At 38.0% G+C, this 12609-nt stretch overlaps 1 protein-coding gene across 4 annotated transcripts in view; it reads left to right on the top strand.

The window, feature by feature from the left end:
* The window catches only part of WDR7 (WD repeat domain 7), a 357113-nt gene that overhangs the window by 202006 nt on the left and 142498 nt on the right, over positions 1 to 12609 (top strand). For all 4 annotated transcript variants that reach the window (XM_077777568.1, XM_077777567.1, XM_077777570.1 and 1 more), the window contains one exon: positions 5238 to 5459. In XM_077777568.1, coding sequence (XP_077633694.1) covers positions 5238 to 5459 — 222 coding nt within the window. The remainder of the gene's footprint in view (positions 1 to 5237; positions 5460 to 12609) is intronic.

Raw genomic sequence — 12609 nt, 5'->3', positions numbered from 1 at the left:
GCCTATTGATCAGTATCCCTGCAGTCCCCTGCTCCAGCAGCTGCTTCATTGGCTTCTTTCAGGGCCTGCTTCAGTACATTAGAATAGAAATCCATAACCAGAGCTGTGCTCATCCAAGCAGGGGAAGAAACTAAATTAAATGGTATAAAACAATCTTGGATCAGGAGTTTGTGCCAATTCATCTTGATCTAAGATGTCACACCGGGCTCTCTGTCTGAGCACCTGGGCTAGAGGCAGCCATAGTGAAAATAGATGGAGCTGCGATCATTCATTTGTCAGCTAAGGAGCAAGGCAGCGGTTAGCAATTCCCTTCTGCAGAGGTCAGCTGACAGAACAATCAGTGCAACTGCGGAATAGAGCTTTCCTTTGAACCATTGTTATGGAGCCTGCTCTCGCTGCGATGTGGGGGAGGGGAGCTTGATTTGCTTCCTGTTTCAAGACCGCTATGGAAAGAGTGAAATATATACTCCACGCATCTAGATGAAGTTGCACAGAGCTCTTACTCCCATGTCTGTGCCTGCACTCAGATAAAGTTGGTTTTAAATGCATGATCTGAGATCTAGTTGATCAAACTATTAAATATCACTTTCTCTAGGATTTGGGTTCTTCTTCGTCCTCCTAAACACAGAGGCAGTGGGTATTGATTTTGTTTCTTCGTAGTACGGTTAACCTTTTAGGTTTTTCCCCCGACTTTAGTTATTATAACTACAACAGACCAGTAGGCATACTTGGAATCTGTGATTACACGTACACACTAACACTGTTACTAATGTTTCTTTACCTTTTAATAATCTAGAAAAAGACCATGGAGAGAGAGAATTGCTTACAGTGGGATCCAGTTAGAAGATATTTCTGAATGTTACTTAAATATTTTTGAACATTTTAATTGAGGCTTTTTATAAGAAATGTGAATTCATTGAATATGACCTATCATATCCTTAGAAGTGATAAAGTAATTTTATCATATTGGGCTAATCTCCTTAAATATACTATAAAAAATAAATTAGGGAGATGAATCACAACTAAAATTTTATATAGAAGATTTAGAATATTTTTAAAGATTAGTGTATTCTCTGTGGACTCGTATTGGATTTTGTCTTTCCATACACTGCATGAAAACTAATAACAAATTTTCAGAACTATCTTTTTTTTTATATTTATTTTTGAGAGAGAGATTGAGAGAGGGCGTGCACAGGGGAGGGGCAGAGAAAGAAGGAGACAGAGGATCTGAAGCAAGCTGCGCACTGAGAGCTGAGAGCCCAATGTGGGGCTCAAACTCAGGATCCCTGAGATCATGACCTGAGCTGAAGACAGAAGCTTAACTGTCTGAGCCACCCAGGTGCCCNGTGTGACGTACAAAATCTTAAGAGACTATGGCAGCAGCAACAAATCTTTTTTTGTACTCAGTTGTACCAAACTTTTCTTATTTTCCAAATAAATAGTAACTACTCTTTGATGTTTCCATTTTAGTTTTCTTAATGTTTTTTTTTTAAGTACTTGAATGCCACTTTCTTAGGAAAGTACACCATTCTAACTACTAAATTCTTTATAATACCCTACCATTTCCATTTCATAGGCTCAACCAGGTCTGCTTGCACACTTCTATTCTGCCTTTGAGCTCAGTGAAATAAATGCAACTTGAAGTTGCTACCCAAAAGCTTTGTGTGCTGGGTGTTTTGTTTGTTATTATTAATTTTCTGGAGAAGCCATACCTACTTATCTTAAAAGGATTTCTTTTCTTTGTTTCACTTTTGTTTTAGGTACTTTTTGCTTAAATTTTTACTATTTTTGACTGAATTTGTTACCTTTTATTCTAATTTTGTTTTGATTAGTTAATTTTGATAATTATTTTAACTTAGATTTTTAAAAGAACTTAAGGCATTACGTGTAAAATCTGCAGTGTTTCTGTCAACTTGACCAGGACCAAACCAATCTTTTAAAAAAAATTTTTTTTAACATTTTATTATTTACGGAGAGAATGTACACGAGATGGGGGGAGGGGCAGTGAGAAAGAGGGAGACAGAATACCAAGCAGACTTCAGGCTGTCGACCCAGGGTTTGAACCCAAGACCCATGAGATTGTGACCTGAACCAAAGTCTGGTGCTCAACTGACCAAGCCACCCAGGTGCCCCAAGACCAAACAATCTTTTTTTTTTTTTTAATGTTTTATTTATTTCTGAGAGAGAGAGGGGCAGCGTGAGCAGGGGAGGGTCAGAGAGAGGAGACACAGAATCCAAAGCAGGCTCCAGGCTCTGAGCTAGCTGTCAGCATAGAACCTGATGCAGGGCTTGAACCCATGAACCATGAGATCATGACCTGAGCCAAAGTCGGACGCTTAACCAATTGAACCACCCAGGCGCCCCTAGACCAAACCAATCTTAATCTCACTTTGATTTTTACAATATTTTTCTAACCCCCTAAATCTAATTATGTTACTCTGTGGCTTAAATCTTACCTTAAGTATCTTCTTACTGTTCATAGGATAAAAGTTGAAGTGTGAATATGGTCTATGGTGCCATCTGTGGTCTGGCCCAGGCCTGCCTCTCTTGCCTGTTTTCTGTCATTCTTTTGGCTCTTAGGGCTTCCAACCCGATCACCTCTCTCTTTGAATTAGAAGTCAACAAATTACTTCATGCTTTAGGTGCTTACACATACTCTTCTCTCAGTTTATAATGTTCTCATTGATTCTGTAACCTATTTCTGATTCTCATTTAGTAGGCTTTAAGTTCAAAGAGAACAGGGAATTTGCTTTTTTGTCCCTGCTAACGTCCAGCATAATACCATGAATACATCAGACCTTCAATTCTTATATGTTGAATGACTGAGTAACTGATGGAATAAATGAATTTCTACCACCACTGGTACTTGCTGTTTTTCACCTGATCTTTGCATGAGTCTTCTTTTGGTTCTGCTGGACACCAGTCTTGTTTTCCCTCATAATCTACCTTCCTATTGCCACTATCATGGTCTTTCTAACAATGAATACATCTGATGTCATCACCTTAAACGAAATTGTTCCAATAGCTTTCCATTAAACAAAAGTTAAAAGTCTTCAGCTTGCCATGCACAACAAGTCTCTCTTGATTTGGTACCCCTTTAGCCTCTCCCATTGCATTCCCTTGCCTTACCTTCAGTTAGTATATAAGGAAGAGACAAAATAAAACAAAACATCTAAAAGCAGTCAGAGGTCCCCGCTGCTAATGCCTTAGCATACTGAGCTCTGCAGGCCCTTTGCTATATTGATTTAAGTAATATAGAGAGTGAAGTACTAAAAGGGGCTGGATGGATGACTAGAGAGAGTAGAAGCCTGACCTCCAATGAAGATGTCTCCAGAAGTTCACTTTTTAAATTTCTCTGTACCAAATATATAGCTGTGATAGATAAAATATACAAACAGAAAACCAAAGAGACATAACTAGTCTCTAGAAAGATAGATATCCTTGTGGACAAGTAATAAAATAGAAATAATCTAGGCTAAAACCCTTAGCTACTTCCCAGAAGCAGGCTTTTTGCTCCTGTGAGCTGAAGAGGACTTAAAATATATCATGAGTAAAGCTTAAAGCCAGGAGTGAGGCTATGGCTTTGTCTTTTCTTGAAATGACACTTGAAAGGATGTGAGTAGATTACTACTCAGTGAAAATCAAAGTTGTTATTAAAGGAGAAGAACATGGATATTAACTCTGTGACTGGCATTGTTAACCGTAACAAAAAAATGTGGAAATGAGTGAGTTGTGTTTACCCTAAGAACCTAGAAACAAAACAAGGGCTCCTGGCTGGCTCAGTCAGCAGAGCATGCCACTCTTGATCTTGGGGGTGTGAGTTCAAGTCCCACGGTGGGCATAGAGTTTACTTAAAAAAAGAACCTAGAAAAAAACAAAGAGAAAGGATAAAAAACATAAAGTAGGAGAAATAATAAAAATTAAGAAATCGGTGAAATAGAAAGTAACAAAATAAGATAAAAACTGAAGTATTTTTTTGAAAGTCTGAGAAAATATATATTTCTAGCAAAACTGATCAAGAAAAGCATGAAAAGTAATATTAGAGAAGCCACAAATAATATTTAAACAGATCCATAGCGATGATACAACTGAAATATTTTTATCATAGATAGTACTCTAAATAACTTCAATAAATTTTAAAATTTAGGTGAAATAGATAATTCCTTTAAAACCACAAGCTATCAGAAATGACTCAAGAGGAAATAGAAAACCAAACTGAACAAGTACCTGCCAAACTATTTTTCTAAAGTAGTTGAACCTTTTTACATTTCCACCTGCAATGAATACTCATTTTCTGTGCATACTCGACAGCACATTTTATTACCCTTTTCACCATAGCCATTCTAGTGGATGAGATGTGGTAGCTCATCGTGGTTTTGATTTGCATTTTCCTAATGACCAGTGATGTTAAGCTTCTTTGATATGCATCCTGGCCCTTTATATATCTTTGGAGAAATATCTATTCAAATTGTATACCCATTTTAAAAGTTGTACTTTTCTATTACTGAGTTGTAAAAGTTCCTCGTATATTCTAGATAAAACCCTTTATAGATATCTGATCGATAGTATTTTCTCTCAGTCTGTGTGTTGTCTTTTTACTCACTTGATTTTGTCATCTTAAGTGCAGAAGTTTATAATACTGATGAGGTCCAATTAAAGAAGTTTTTAAAACTACTTGTGCTTTTGGTATCCTTCTGAGAAAGGATTGCCTACCCCAGGATCATAAAGATACAGCTGTCTATTTTCTTCTGCAATTTCTCTTGTTTTAATTCTTATATTTAGTACTGTGAGTCTATTTTGAATTGACTTTTTTTTTTTTTTAAATGTTTTATTTATTTCTAGGAGAGAGAGACAGCGTGAGCAGGGGAGGGTCAGAGAGAGAGGGAGTCACAGACTGAAACAGGCTCCAGGCTCTGAGCTGGCAGTCAGCACAGAGCCCGACGCGGGGCTCGAACCCACAAACCGCGAGATCATGACCTAAGCGAAAGTCGGAAAGTCGGACGCTTAACCGACTAAGCCACCCAGGCGCCCGAATTGACTTTTTTTTAGTTGATTTTTTTGTCTAGTGAGAGATGGAAGCCCAGATTTGTTCTTTCGCGTGTGGATAACCAGACATCTCAGGTGCATTTGTTAAAAAGACTGTTCTTTCTTCAAAGAGTAATCTTGAATGTTTTATGTTTTTTTTAAATTCTATGTTTGTGTACTGATAGTCTTTTAACTTCTGTTTGGGTTTTCAGGTTGCTTATCAAGTATCCCACAAATGAAAAAGATTTCCACATCTTATGAGGAAAGACGGAAGCAAGCCACTGCTATTGTTTTACTAGGAGTCATAGGAGCTGAATTTGGTGCTGAAATCGAACCTCCCAAATTGTTGACCAGACCGCGAAGCTCTAGTCAAATTCCAGAAGGATTTGGCTTGACCAGTGGTGGATCCAACTACTCCCTGGCCAGACACACTTGTAAGTTTTAAAATTCCTAATGCTGATCTGTTGCTTTCAGTACATATTATTTGTTAACAGAGCCTCAGAATATAGCCTGAGTTTTAGCTCAGACGGCATGCTGATGTGAAGATAGAAAGCAGTACAGTCTGTTTGGCACATTACCCTTTGGTTATAGTTACCAAACTTAAAAAAAAAAAATTAAAACATAGTCTCAAAAATGCTTTTCTTAAAAAGCATGTTTCTGATCTTTGCATTCTCACATTTCAGTCAAGATTTGAGTCCAAACTTCTAATTTCTAAAATAATTTCTGTAAAGCTATTCAAAAAGACCTGTATGTGGCTTGAAAAGTCAGGTGTGGGAATGGATTAGTTAGAATCAGAGCTCAAAGGGCTTGTGTCCTCCTTCTAACTTGTGTTCTGTGTTTGGTATGTTAACAAGTTAGGATATTTTGCAATGTCTTTTGGTACTTCAGCGTTTGAACTCCTTTAGGTAAGGTCCTTACCTACCATATTGCAAAATCATTTCTAACAAATTGTGTCATCCTTAAGGACCAAATATAATCCTACTGGATATATCACAGGGTATTCTTTATGTGAACAAATTGCAATGTGTTTTGGGGGTTTGGGCCTTTAAGCAAGGGAAAAAGTTATATGTTACTTTGTTAGTTATGACAGCAGAGAACGTTACTGGATCATTGTCACATACTTTTGCTGTGAAATCATGGAGCCATTTTAGTAGGTTTTATTATTAAAACTCTTCCATAGATTTAGCTGCCTGTCTCCACACCCGCCCCACCCTGCTTTTTCTAGATTCTTAGTACAACAAATACTTATTAGAGGTTGGTAATCTCCTGATCTCTATTTGACATTGAGAATCAGAGATTAATAACAATTCCACCACCAACAGTAATAAAGCAACTAATTCTTTGAACGTGATTGTAAGCTCTTTTACATACATTTAACTCACTTAATCTTCATAATAACCCTATAAAGTGGATACTTCGATTATCTCTGTTTTACACATAAAGCTAATTGGGCACAGAGGGGTTTAGTTACCCTGGCTGAGATCACACCTCCAGGAAATGGCAGTTTTTGTCCAGCACAATCTGTTGGGTCCAGAGCTGGCGCTGTTGACCATTATGCAAACTGCTAGTGTTTAATGGCTCCTAGTTGCAAAAGGCTTCACGACTGACATGACTAATGAGTGCTGTTACTTTATAATTTAAAAAATGTCCTCTTCTCATTTGATCTTTAAAAGAGAAATTAAGACTTCTTCAAAGTGGCTCAGCCAAAATGTGGTAAAATCTAAACTTGAACTCAAACATCTTGTTACCCGAAAGCCCACAGCCTTTGCATTTTCCACCTGCGCACGCGCGCTCTCCCTCTCCTGCCACAGCGTGCCTGCTTTGGGCCCCTCCTCCCACTTCTAGTATCTTTATCTTTTTCCACGTTCTGCAGGTTCCCTGCTCTAATCTCCCTGTCTACAAAAGGCCCTGTAGTTAGGCTTTCTCCTCAGTGTCACTCCAGACACCCTAGGATTTATGTATATAGTTTCTTAGAAATTTGGCTTTAAAATGTATTATAAGTTAATGAAACTTTGGCCCCATTTAGTGGGGTGGTTTTCAAACTTTTGCTTACCATCTCTCTAACGAGGGTCAAGAAATGTCTGATATGCTAGCACGTTTTTATGTTAACAGCTAAAACTTTTCAATAATAAGTTTAAACATTTGCAAGAGATGTAATTTAGAGGATATTGTAAATATGGACATGTAAAAATAAAATACTGTTCTTATAAATATATTCAATAGAATATTTACCGTAACTATTTGACACCCATCATCTATTTTAAAAAATACATGACAGACTTTCCTTTAAAAGTCAGAAATCCTGCATCGTTGATTCTTTTCCTCAAAGAGAAAATTTCTCCTTTACTGTTTTAAGGAAGGTGTTCATTTGCGTATTTAGCATCCAAAAATCAATTCCTTTAAACTAAGTCTTAGAATTATTTATGCTTTTTAAATCTATGTATTCCTTAAAAAGTCTTAGGATGCTTTCATTTCAAGGAGTTACTTATTATGAAGACTATTGATTTGTCCAACATGTTTCGTACAATATCTTAACCGTATTCTTTTGTATTTTGTATTTTCCTGCAAGGAAAATGAACATAAATGCTGCCTCTCAGGAATTTTCACATAGCTCAGTAGAAGTATCTGTATATAAATGTAGGAACATCATAAATTAGTGAGTTGCTGACTAATTCCACCCAAGCCATTGGCTGGTTGCTGGGCAGATTAGTCTACTCTATAGTATCTCAGTTATCCAGACTAGTACTGTTATCATCCCTTTTCAAACCACGATTTATCTTTATGCAGAGTTCTGATATTCAAGAATTTGCTTCTGTATTTTCTCTTAACTGTAATGATTTCACTTGCAAAGTGTGCCTACTATAACTAGAAAAAGAGGAAATAGATTAGGAGAAGGGCAGGAATTTAAGAAGCTGTGGCAGAACAGAAATAGATTTTTCAAAGAAGCCTTGGGAATTGATAAAAAGAATGGTAGGGTCTCTGTTTCCTGCTCTTCGGGTTTGTTAGGAGACAAGGAGCTGAATGACATGTCAAGGGTCCTAAAGCCTGTTTCTGACAGGACGGAAACCTTGGGATGTGCTACGTGCTACTTTGCATGACGCCACTAAGCTTTCCCAAACAAGATGAATAAAATTTCCCCAAACACTGGAAATATTTAAGTGTTTTAGAGCCAAATTCGTTCCTTGAGCGTTTTAGATAAAGGACTAGGTGTGGGAAAGGCAAAAGATAATGCTTCTTAGCAAATAATATTTATGACTATTTTATTGAAATAGTGGAGACTCTGAGAGCTTTCTAGCCAGCAAGAAATATATATATAAATGAATGATAGGGTACCTATTAGAACCAGTTTATAATGTGTAAAATATCCTTGATGTTTTCCTCACTTATTATGGCTGCCCTATTTTATTTTAATAATTATAAAATATTTATCAGTTTAAATTCTTGCTCCCATGATTGGAAACAGATGTCTAAATGTTCTTGTGTCTTTCGTGGGCTCTGTTATAATAACCTGTTATAATGTTAACCTGCAGGATGTTTGTATATGTATTGCTATGTTATTTGTTTATGTGGCATTTAGAATGCACTGCATCCATTAAATATTTAGTCCTCATGGCATTCTTTTGAATGAGATAATCATTATTATCCTCATTTTGAGATAAGGCCATTAAGATACAATATTTGATGAACTTCAATTGCTAATGTACCTGGAGGTATAGATAGTGAATTCTAACCTTCCTTGGAAAGCCATTCTGTTCCATGAAAATTTATAATTATCCCAGTTATCCACATTGATAGAAGGGAAGAATGACACACCTAATTCAAAAGTCATGCTTAGTTTTATAATGCATTTCGTACTTACATTTGAAAATACCTGAATCTTTTGTGGGAGTTACACTTCACATAAAAGTACAAATCTCATATTGAAGACAAAGCTGAAGGACTCTGAAAATTAAGAAAGCTAGACTAGACCACTCTTTCCTCTTGCCCTTGATCTGGTTTGCAGTTTCCTCTTGTATAAAATAAAGGGCAGAACTATTCTGTCATTAAAGCCCCTTTTGGTCCAGTTAATCTCTCCTTCTGAAGTGAAATAGCATCCCAGGAAATTCACCTTCGTCACCTTCTCATTTTCCTCTTCATGTAGGGATGGGCACTGTCTCATTTCAACTCAAACAGAGATCATTCTCTTTTTTTTTGATCCACAAGTAAGACATCATTAGGATATTTTAGGGTAGTATTTGTAATGTTGCCTATAGGTCTTTGGTTCATTCTTTCATTTGGTCTCATCTCTTCTTGCTCATTTTATAATTGTGGAATCACGCTGACACATCTGTAGTAAATCCCATTTTGATCTCTCATTAGCTTTTTGACTTTGGGCAAGTGGCATAAGTCATTTCCCCAGGCAGCAGACTCTGAGACAGATCTGTGTGCAGGAGTATTCTCGTGATCAATACTTTTAGGGAGTCAAAGGAGCAGGACTGGACAGAGGGAGAGGTTGAATTGCATTTCAGCTGCTTAGAAAGCTTCAGCTCATCCCAAGGAACTCTGGAACCAGGATGGCCCTTCAAACTGTCCTTGAATTGGGGCAAAGGGCTTGGCCTTCATACCCATGTGTCATTCAGTCCCTGGATCCACGGTGCCCTGGGGAGGGGTGTGACCTGGGATGCTGCAGCTCTCTTCAGCCTAATGCAGATCCTACGGAGGGACTTGTCAGCCACTGACCCCATGAGCTTGGGGGCAGAGTGAGTTCTTCAGTTGTGAAGGCGAGGAGATGGACAGCCTCTCCGGGCTTCCACTCAGCACATAACTAACTTACGTGTGCCCCAGTGCCCTCTTCTATCAACGGAAACGGAAAGAGGGACTACCATTGAACATGCTTTTTACTTCAACTCCTTACACATATCTTGTAACCCTGTAAGACAGCTGTTTTATGCAACACACAGCATGATAGGAGCCACATTCGTAATAGCTGATTGTTGAGCATTTACTCTGTGCCAGGCACTTGGCTGTGCACTTTACCTATAGTATCTTATTTAACCTTATAATCCTTTCAAATGGGTACGATTATAATTTCATTTAATATAGGAGGAAACTGAACCTTTGCCCAGTACTCACCAAAGCTTTGTGAAATTGGGCTCACTTTTCTTTGTGTAGACAATAAATCCAGGACATAGGTTAAATGTTTTAAAATCCTACTGCTAAGCTTGGACTTGAACTTGCAACTGTAAATTGGTATATATATTTTTTTGGCTATTAAAAAAGTTTGTTTAACAAAGTTCAATATGAAAATGCATGACCTGATTTTTATATTGTAGTAAAACAGGTGCTATGGAGAGGGGACATGTGGCGACAGCTGGTTTCTTCCGGTGAACACACTTATTGTTTATACTCGTTCCAAGGCTTCCTCGAATTACCACCATTCCAACATTGCTGTGTTGCCTGCTAGTTGCCATCTCCCCACGTTCATCTATCACAGGATTCATAACAGGATCAAACCCTTGCACTATTCCTTGGACATGTCAACCACCATTTCATTTCAATGATAATTCTTTGTCCATAAATTTTTTCAACTCGAGAGGGTGAGCTTTCCTCATGGTGTCTACTCGGCGAGCTCAAAGATGCCTCCAAACAATTCCTAAATCAGTATATTTTCACCATTTCACATAGGTGTCTTGGGTTATAAACAAATGAGAGTCAGAAATCGCCCATAAATAAGAGGGAGAGGTGAGCAGTACCAGGTCACCTGTAAATACAAGCATCTCTTCACTCCTCCATTGGGGATGTGTTGGTCCCCTGAAGATATAAACATATACAAAATCCACATTTCCATACTTAGGAAATGCCTTGTATCTATAGTGTGAAGTATTTTGAATAGAGAAAATGTATTTTTTTCACCATGGTAGGTCTTTAGAAATACGGTAACACCAGGTTCTTCCACTGGTCAAAGTTTACAACCTCACAGATGTTACGTTTGGAAAATGCAGTGTTCATGTGCATTTGTGTGTCTGTTCTGGGCAAAGGACCCACAGTTTCATTCAATTCTCAAAAGAAAGTCATTGAAATAAAAACAGATAAGAACTGTTAAGAGTTTGTTGGAAAGAATTGCTTATCTGTTATTATAATTGTGAAAACAACAGAGTTATATTCATATTGATTAGCTCACCTATAATACCACCAAATGGAAGGAAGCCTCAGTTGGACACTACCTCAGGGATATTTTCATTCTGTGACACATGTATTTCGAGTTTTTATTTTCTGGTACTATGTACTGTGTTTGATTTTATTTTGTTGTCATTTACTATCATGACAATTTTTCTCCAGAATATTTATTTAATGAATATGTTAATATTGGTTGAGGTTGATTCTATAATGAATTTATTTCCTAAATTTTAAGGTAAGAAAGTTAAACCAAATCTCAAATGCTTTATCAGCAAGATTAAGACAAAGTCGCGGACTTGCAATTAATAAGAAAACTAATGGTATACTTGCACGTTACCAGTAAAAGTAGCAATGATGGTGAGGAACGCATCATGCCATTTGCAAAGGGTGAGCATGACAAAGACGGATATTTTCACTGTTTGCAAACAAGTCATCAGATTGTGGTGCTGAGCAGCGGCTGTAGCCATAGAGGCTTCCTTTGTGTCTGCTTTCCCTCGTGGTTCTAACCCGGACTTCCTGGCACTGGGTGGTAATTCTGCTTTCCTGTCTTCCTACTCTGCTGGGCACCTCATTCACTCGTTCTTTTCATCGCACTAACTCAGCATTCCGTGATCTTTACCACCACTTCTCATTTGTAATTTTACCTTTGAAGATCATCCTTTGAGGACACCTGGGTGGTCCAGTTGGTTAAGTGTCCAACTCTTGGTTTTGGCTCAGGTCGTGATCTTGTAGTTCTTGGGTTCGAGCCCCGTGTTGGGCTCTGCGCCGACAGTGTGGAGCCTGCTTGGGATTCTGGCTCTCTGCTCCTCCTTCATTCACATTCTCTCTCTCTCTCTCTCTCCTGTCTCTGCCCACCCTATCCCTCCCCCCGGCAAAATAAGTAAATAAAAAAAGAAAAGGAAAGAAAATCATCCTGGTTCCAGATGCCATCTATCTTGCATTGCTGTATACCTTCTGTGTTTAGAAAAGTAATTCTTTAGGGCGCCCTGGGTGGCTCAGTTGGTTAATCAACCAACTTCGTCTCAGGTCATGATCTCACAGTTACTGGGTTTGGGCCTGTGTCAGGCTCTGTGCTGACAGCTCACAGCCTGGAGCCTGCTTCACATTCTGTGTCTCCCCCTCCCTCTGCCCCTCCCTTGCTTGTACTCTGTCTCTCTCTCTCTTGAAAATAAATAAAACATTAAAAAAAAAGAAGAAGAAAAGAAAAGTAATTCTTCGCTCTGGCTATGCTCTAAAATCTAGAGTGTTTTAAAATGAGCCTTATCCTGCCATTCTTATTCAGAAAAATCAGGTGTGGGATTTGGGTATCTATGTGATTTTTAAAACTTCACATGTAATTTTCATATGTAGCCAGAGTAGAGACACCAAGTAGACTGTGGAATCCTTTAGTTATTTTAAATTGAGTGTTCTAAGGTAGTTCCAATCATT

This window comes from Crocuta crocuta, unplaced genomic scaffold, assembly GCF_008692635.1.
Source record: "Crocuta crocuta isolate KB4526 unplaced genomic scaffold, BGI_CrCroc_1.0 scaffold36, whole genome shotgun sequence".
Lineage (NCBI taxonomy): Eukaryota > Metazoa > Chordata > Mammalia > Carnivora > Hyaenidae > Crocuta > Crocuta crocuta.
Note: the sequence above shows the minus strand (reverse complement) of the source record. Positions and strands in the feature narration are given on the sequence as shown.